This window comes from Budorcas taxicolor, chromosome 21 (assembly GCF_023091745.1).
Source record: "Budorcas taxicolor isolate Tak-1 chromosome 21, Takin1.1, whole genome shotgun sequence".
In the NCBI taxonomy this organism is placed as follows: Eukaryota; Metazoa; Chordata; class Mammalia; order Artiodactyla; family Bovidae; genus Budorcas; species Budorcas taxicolor.
The window spans coordinates 49,509,256-49,517,533 of NC_068930.1; the positions used below are offsets into that span (position 1 = coordinate 49,509,256).

Sequence of the window (8,278 nt, forward strand, 5' to 3'; positions counted from 1 at the left end):
TCTTCTTAATTAGTGAATTATTCACCAAGTGCATTTCCTTCATGCTTTTGTCCTTTTCTTAGACCTCAGGTGATCACACTTTTGGCCTTTCATTGTATCAGCTGCTTTCCTTATTATTAATACACTTACCTGGTTCGATGGCAGGTTTTTTCACCTTGGCCCCTATTTTAATGTCAGCCCTCAGGATCCAGCCCTTCTTTGCAAAAGACTCACATTGCCGGATGCTAGATCATCCTCAGGAGCAGCTGCAGAAACGCTTGTCCAGGTTTGTCAGTGGTACCCAGGGGGATGGCCGAGAATGCTGGCTTTAATAAATAACCAACATAACAGTGTATTCAGAATGTTCCTCAGAGTGTGGTCCCCAGGCCAGCAGCACAGGCCTTGTCTGGGGACTTGTTAGAAATGCAAGTGTCAGGCCAGCCTGGGACCAAATGAAATAGAAACTGTGCTTCAACAAGATCTCCAGGGCACACAGGTGTACATTCGAGTGCATGCTGAGTTTGAGAAATGCTAGATTAGGGAAAGGGGCAACAGAGGATGAGATGATTGGGTGGCATCGCCGCCTCAATGGACATGAGTTTGAGCAAGCTCTGGGAGATGAAGGACCAGGAAGCCTGGCGTGCTGTAGTTCACGGGTTCACAAAGAGTTGGACACGACTGAGCGACTGAACAACAACCGACTAAGGCACGCACATCATTTGTCATTCATTCCATTGCTTTCAGGCTCAGCTCTGGAATCTCAGAGCTCACAGAAATGCAAAAATGAACAGTACAGCGTGCTGTGGAAGCTTGCTTTAATCCCATCCCAGAAGTTAGTTTTGTTCTGAGCACAGCTTTGTTTCCTGTACTTGTTGAGAGGGGCCTACTGGTCACTTGGGATATAAGAGGATAGTTCTGGCCTGGGGAGCAGATAGCTAACTAGGGTGTAATCTCTTGGTCCGCCTCTCCTGCCACATTCTGCCCTGGGGGCCACTGATCTGAGTTCACATCACATTCTGTGCCTCATCCTGTCATCCTCTCTTCTATGTACTATCTTTCCACCTGAGCAAGGAGCTCTTTGAGGCAGAGGCCATTTTTGTGTCTCTCGCACCTAGCACAGGGCCTGGAGAATAATAATGCTTCGTCATGCATTCCCTCTAGGAGGGAAACACACATGGGTCATCCAGTTTCAGTTTCTGTGATACTCCCTTCAAATGGGGAAATGAAGTGGGATATTCTAGTCCAGGTCCCAGAGGTTGGAGAGTGCTTCTTGGGTATGTTTCTGACTGTAGTTCCACTCTGACCTTTCTTGCCAAATGAAACTTCAACTTTACCTAGGGCGAGTTGATGAAAATCGGGAGGAGAGGGGGCGAAGCAAGTACATCTCACTGACTCAGTTCTAACTGTAAGCATTTAATCACTTCCAGTAGCAAATGAAGTTTCAATGCAAATGACCCCCGGCACCCGGCCTTGACATCTCTAGGCCCCACGTGAAGGAAAGTCTTCAAATTGCTCAGACTGGAGTTTGTCCCATCTTTAAAGAAAAACCCTTCCTTCTGGAAATGACTTATCCTGAGGATGAGGCAGGCGAAAGGAATCAAGGAACTAAATTCAAGGAAGTTGCTGACATGATTTTTATTTCTCTCTTATACCACTTCCCTTCTCCCCAAGGCTCCTATGCTTCTACCTGTCTTGACAGGACCTTTGGCTCCTTGAGGAAAATCAGAGCACATAGAAGGCTGCCAGTCTGTTGAACTGTTTTCTTTGAAAACTTGGGTTCTCGTGTGCTTAGAAATTTGCAAGGGAGAAAGTCTAAGGAAGATTTTCCATGGATTAGAATGTTTCAGTTCTAAAGTTTTTATTTCGGGAACTCCAGGCTCCAGCCACCAACCAGTTGTATGAAGGTAGGGTAGGTTAAAAAAAGAAAGGAGATGGAGGAACAGGAAGATGATCCAGAGAGGAAAGAAACTGAGGCCAGCTACTTCCAGGTTTATACAGACAATGGAATCCACTTTGGAGATTACGGTCCAGAAAAGCAGAAAGATTGAATGAAGCCAAGAAGGTGGAAGGCTGGGCCCAACTGGGTCAGAAGAGGCCCTTCTGTGCTGTGAGCCTGGAAGGTCATGCCTCTACACATAAGCTTGTCCCCAAGGAGCCTGAGGACAGGTGGGCCACGTCTGTTTGTCCCATCTCTCCAACCCTCTAGTGTAGAACTGGAGTGACTTGTACACTCAACCACGAGGGGCAAAGAGGCACATCTGACTGAGACCCGCTAAGGGAATCATTCCAAAATTGGGAGCCAGTTTCCAACCTTTGTTCTTTGAGATTGGAGGTGGATGTCCCTCCCCTCACCCTTCTGACCGCTTATGTGTGTCAGTGGAGGGCTGAACCTGACATTCATGTGTTAGATCATGTAACACCTGTGTTCAGGTGCTCTAAGAGGGACAAGGAGTTTCAGCGAGGGCCCTGTAGCACCTGAGAGATGAGACAGGTAGAGGGGCCACCACAGTGCTCAGCTCTAGACGAGTGAGGCTGCAGGAGGGGTATAGAGCCGGCTTTGATCACATGGTCCAGTCTACAGCAATACTCTTTACATATGAAAGATTCAGGAGGTACTGGCCCCTTTTTGGTCTAAGAAGATAATTATCATATTCACTTGACTGTGACATCATTTATGGGTCCAGAAGAGGACAACATAAGGGAAGAATAATGTCCTCTTAGGCATAAGCCAAAATACATGAGTTGTATTGATACACCATTCTGCATTTTCTGCAATGCTATAAATTTTCCTTTACTCCTCTTTCTGTCTAGGCAAGAGATGCATTTTAGGGATAAAAACTTTGATAGCATCTAAACCTAAACTTCACAAGTTACTGATTTCTTGTGGAATCTTCTGTAGAATCATTGAGGAGAATCAGATTGAACTGATGAAAAGACCCAGACTTTGTCAATTTTATCCTGCAGCTAACAGTACAATAGGCTGATTTGCAGGTAGATGGTGCTTAAAAGCTGTTAATCACTGAAGACAAGAGTGCATTAACTAAGTTAACCACCTGTGTGTCCTGAAAGGTGACCCCAAACAGGACATTCTCTGTGGACTTATTCCTTCCCGTGTGAAATACAGGATGTTGTGCAACGGCTTGCGTTTTTTCTTCAGCACTAGGTGCCTGGCACTCTGTTATGGTTTTTGCGCAGATAGCCTTGTGCAATCTTCAGATGGTCCAGTTTGTAAGCAAGGAAACAAAGGCCCAGAGGTGGGCACCTGCTAACATACGTTAGCACTGTCCTATTCCTAAGCCCCCATCCTCAGGAACTTCTCATACAGATCTTTCGCAGCGCTAGAAAATGTAAACTCCACATACTACTCTTGGCCAAAATAATTTCCTAAAGCTGAAGTAAGGTCTCGGAATAGCTTAAACCAAGAAGATAAAAGCAGGCGGCAATGAAGAGCCTTCCAGCTGTAGGCCAAACAGCCTGCCCGGCCCAAGCCTGAGACTGATGTTTCCTATCACCTTACAACAGCCTCCCTCCCACGCACTGGGCCGGGGCTGCCTGCAAAGCCCAGCTGGGAGGCTGGTGTCAACAGTGTGAGAAGCTGCTCTGTGAGAGGGTTCCGTGGCTGTGGTGAGTTCTCCCACATGCTCTCCACCTCCGCCTCCGCCTGGGGACTGAATGACTCTCAGTGTAGGAGACCCACAGCAGCCCAATGAAAATGATCAGGATAACTCTGTTTGTAAAAATCTGTTTAATAAATATACATCTTAAAAGTACCAAAATAATTACCGACAAAATACACTATGTGCACTATTTACAGGAGGGGAACACATACCTTGACAGGTAGTGACTTTTAACTCCACCCCCCCGACCAGTTTAACAACACACCTGATGGTTACACGTCACTCAACTGGCGCAGCCACAGAACCCATGGTGATTCAACCAATAAGCATAATAAATAAGAGTCCTTTCATCAAATTCTGAATAACCTTCCCCCTGAAACCCCACCAAAGGTGATATTTAAAAGAGGTTTTCTCTGAATTCCAATGATTTTTCTTGCCCCCTCTTCCAGAGTTCACGAAAATGACAAACTGAGGGTTAATCCAGAGTAAAATGTTCCAGACCAGGCAGTGTGGCTGTAAGTACCTCCCTCCCATTTTTTTTCTTTTCTTTTTTTTTAGAAAAATAAAACTCTCTTTTTGTACAAATATACAAGTCCATGTTCTTTTAGCTTCTTTCTGAAGCTCATAACGTCAGACGCTGGCCTCCAAGCACACAGTCATCGTAGGGAAGCTAAAAAGAGAAAAAAAGCCATGTTAAACTCGCAGGGCTTTGCCGAGGGTGCTAGGATGATGGGGTGGGCTGTTACTGGAAATAACTCAAGTATTCTTGGACTCCATTCTCTATACACTGAATGTAAATGAATTTCCTGGGCTGAGGGAGTTTTCCTTTAAGGATCCTCCTTCAACAAGAGCCAAAAAAAAAAAGACATGCTTTTGGGATTCTGCTTACACATACTCAAGCTTGAGAGGCTCATTACATTGAGACCCTCAGGATAAGGAGGAACTCCAGGAGCCTTAGAAGGGGGAGGGAGAATGGCCTCTCTCCTTTCTTTTTGCAAAGCCATGAACAAGTTAATTGGGACTCACCTCGTCCTCTGTGAACTCTGATTCGGTGTCATAGCTCTCCTCATCCTCGCTCTCTGGCAGTGTCTGAAGGTTCTCTAAGGTCAGCTGGCCCAGCTGCTGCTGTATCCGGGTGCTGGGGCGGCCCCACGTGAGCTGGTACGGGGAGTAGCCCTGGTAGGTGACTCTGTTGACATCAGCCCCACACTTCAACAGGAGTGACACCAGGTCGGGATTCTGCAGGTCCACTGCCAGATGGAGGGCAGTTCGGCCATTGCAGGGCTCCTGGAACCATAAGGAATTCAAGATGCTTATGGCTGAGTTTGGAAGTTCTGCTTGCAGCAAAGCCCTCGTATTGAGGACCAGGGTGACCTGATGTACCCCATCTGAAGGTGTAAGGCACTGACCTGAGCGTTGACATCAGCGCCCAAGGACACCAACAGCTCTACGATGCCCAGGTAGCCATGAATAGAGGCCAAGTGCAGACACGTGTGGCCTAGAAGACCAAAAGTAAGACAGCATTATAACTACTTGTTTCAACACTCATTTCTCAAGCAGAAGCTTTCACCTGTTCTTTTTTTTTCTTAATTTATTATTTTCAATTGAAGGATAATTACAATATTGTATCGGTTTCTGCCATACATCATCATGGATCAGCCATAGGTATACATATATCCCTATTCTTTTGAAGGATACATTCTTAATTTGAAGAGCTCAGAATCTGGGTTCTGAATGGACTTTAGAAAGGCATCAACTAGGCCTTTATACATGTTTTCTCCATCTTTCACATGTTGAGAGCTTAGGCCTTGCTTGGCCTCAAGTCAGCCTGCCTCCCCCCCGTGTCCACCTCACCTGCCCTCTGATGGGCAGGACAGCCAGACGTACCATTGTAGTTGGTGGCCTGCAGAATGGAGTGGAGCTGCTGGGTTCCCCGGGGCTGAGTCAGGACTCCCACACTGGCCAGGCAGCCCTGCTCACAGGCAAGGTGTAGGGGGGTATTTCCTCGAAAGTCTCGGAGCTCAGGATCACAGCCAGCTTCCAGAAGTGCCTCAGCAATTTCTGGCTGGTTAGTGATCACAGCCAAGTGGAGTGGCGTCTACAAACAGAAGAGGGACAGAAAGGATAAGCCATGGATCCAACCCACCATCTGTGTTCCCTTGAACCCCAGAGATATCTTGGTTGTGGGTGCTGCTTTTCCCAGGCGCATACCAGGGGCAAGGCAAAATACCAGAGGCCCCAGATGGGCTTCATAAAGGCCTCCCCAAATCAATGGAATTTTGTGTTCTAGAATACTGGCTGACACAGGTGTAAAAAATCAGGGCAGATAATGACCAAACCTTTGTTAATCTAGAAATCATGTGCAAGACCCGGTTTTATCTCGGGGTCGGAGCGGGAGAGAGAGGTACGCGGCGGGAGAGCAGTACCTGCTGCAGGTTGTTCTGGAAGTTGAGGAAGGCCAGGTCTCCCTTCACTTGGCGGACCACTTCCATGGTGAGCGCCTTCTCTTCATGGATGATGGCCAAGTGCAGGAACCTGAGGGGAAGAGAGGGAAAACCCCCAAGGCTGGTGAGTGCACTGCGTGGGGCCCGGGGAGGCGCGGCCCGCGGGGGATTGCGCAAGGCCGGGGTTTCTGGAGGCCGAGGCCGCGGTGTTTTCCGCGAGGTTATTATGAGCTGAGTGTTCCTGGCAGGCGCCCAGGGACTTTCCGGCCCCCCGCCCCCCCGCGCTCGGCGGCGGGCGCCGGCCAGACCGCCCCGCCCTCTCGCCGGGCCGGAACGCCCTGTACTTCCCCTCCCGGCCGCGCGGCGCCCGCCAGCGGGGCAGAAACTCCCGCCCCCCCCCTTATGCAAGCGGGGACTTCGCGTCCCCGCCGCCGCCCCGCCTCCGGCCGAGGGGACCCGCACGGGGGTGTGCGTGCGGGGGGTGCGCGCGGCTGCAACGCAGAGCCGCGGGACCACGGCCCCGGAAACCAGCGCCGACCCCCGCCCCGCCCCCCCGCTCCGGCCCCCGTCCCCGCCATCACCCGGCCCCGCAGGCAGCCGTGCACCTTTGCACAGCCTCGGGGTCGGTGCACGAACCCCGGAGCGCGGCCGCTGCGCGGGCCCCGCGCCTGGGGCTGCAGGCCCAGCGCCTCTACCCGGCCCTGCCACCCGGGCCCGCGACACTTACGAGTCTCCGTCCTCGGTGAGCTGCTGTTTCCAGGGCTCGGCGCCGCGCGGCGCCTCCTGCGGCTCGAGGCGGATCTCTCGCAGCTCCTTCACCATCTGCTCATACTCCTCGTCCTTCATGGAGTCCAGGCCGCTGTCGTGGCGGTCGTCCAGCAGCCTCTCCTTCTTGAGCGCGTCCCGGGGGCCCTCCATGGCCCAATCTTGGCCGGGCTCGGCAGGCTGGAACATGGCGCGGTGAAGGCTCGGGCGCTGCTCCCCAGGTGCACGGGCCGCGGGCTGCGCTGCGCTCTGGCTGCTCTCGGAGTCGCGGGCGGGCGGGACGACGGGCTAGGACTGTTTGGGCTCGGCAGCGCCGCCGCGGCGCCCTATAAACGCTGGCAGGGGATTTCTCCGGGGCGGGGTCAGGCGCGGGGAATTTCCAAGCCAGTCAGACCAGAAAAGAGAACTGGCCTCGTCCTCTGCTAGGGGGAAAAAGAAGCCTAAACCCCGCGCCCGGGTTCATCAGAGAAACTCCCTGTGATGAGCCACTGGGGTCATGTACAGGGAACTTTTTGATGAACGCTGAGTGGCTGGAAAGTCCTCCTGACCGGGCCCCCTCCCCGGGTACTTCCCTGCAACCTGCACGCAGTAATCCTGGCCCTCTGCAAGAAGCTCTCTTTCCCTGGGTTTTCCCGATTTGATCGATTTGATTTAGGGTCGTCAGCTGCTGAGATCCCAAAGACGCAGGCCTGCAGGCTGGTTCTTCACTGGGGTTTACCGACCTGCAGGTCTTTTCCGGTTTTTTTAAAAATCTTTTGAAAACGCGAGTGGAAATGTTGGCCGGGTGTAGGGATTCACTTCCCCAAAGCTCTCTGCGGGGAGGACGCACTGGTCGGTGGAAGGTGGCTGCCTCTGCCTTCCTGCCAGTACCAGGCTCTTAGCATTGTAGGCACCGGCTGAATAGCCAGCCCCAGCCCACTCTCCACTCCCACCCCCACCGCCCGACCCCCGGGTAGAAGTTTCTAAAGCTTTTGGCATTAAAAGCCTAAATGATTGCTGCTACTGCTGCTGCTAAGTCGCTTCAGTTGTGTCCGACTCAGTGCGACCCCAGAGACAACAGCACACCAGGCTCCCCCATCCCTGGGATTCTCCAGGCAAGAACACTGGAGTGGGTTGCCACTGGGGAACCGTCAAATCATTTCCTTGGGATTAGCAATCCTGTTGACTGGAGAAGAGGCAAGCACTCTGTCCTGTATGCAGGAAAACGGTGAAAACAACCATGGTATTTTTCAAGGAAAGCAAGGTGTGAGTCTTTGTAGCAGAGGCTGTAAATCCCTTGAAGTAAGGAAATAATTATGGAGGTCGGGTTCCCTGCTCTGCACTGTTCTGCTGCAGGGAACAGACCCTGAGCATACTTCTGGGTCCTCTGCTGGGTGACTTTGCAGAAGCATTTGGGGAAGGTGGCTGAAGAATGGGTAGAGTAGTGCCTTATCCAAGATGAGGCCTTATGGATGGCTAAGAAATTAGCTGCCA

The 8,278-nt window shown here is 51.4% G+C and overlaps 1 protein-coding gene across 1 annotated transcript; it reads right to left on the reverse strand.

Annotated features, from left to right (window-relative positions):
- Positions 1–3,716: 3,716 nt before the first annotated feature.
- On the reverse strand, positions 3,717–7,088 carry NFKBIA (NFKB inhibitor alpha). Its single transcript, XM_052659724.1, has 6 exons — positions 6,768–7,088; positions 6,023–6,131; positions 5,484–5,694; positions 5,006–5,094; positions 4,623–4,883; positions 3,717–4,266 (listed from the first exon to the last, which is right to left on the reverse strand). The coding sequence occupies exons 1-6, from the start codon at positions 6,992–6,994 to the stop codon at positions 4,219–4,221; spliced, it is 945 nt and encodes a 314-aa protein (XP_052515684.1). The 5' UTR covers positions 6,995–7,088; the 3' UTR covers positions 3,717–4,218.
- Positions 7,089–8,278: the final 1,190 nt, after the last annotated feature.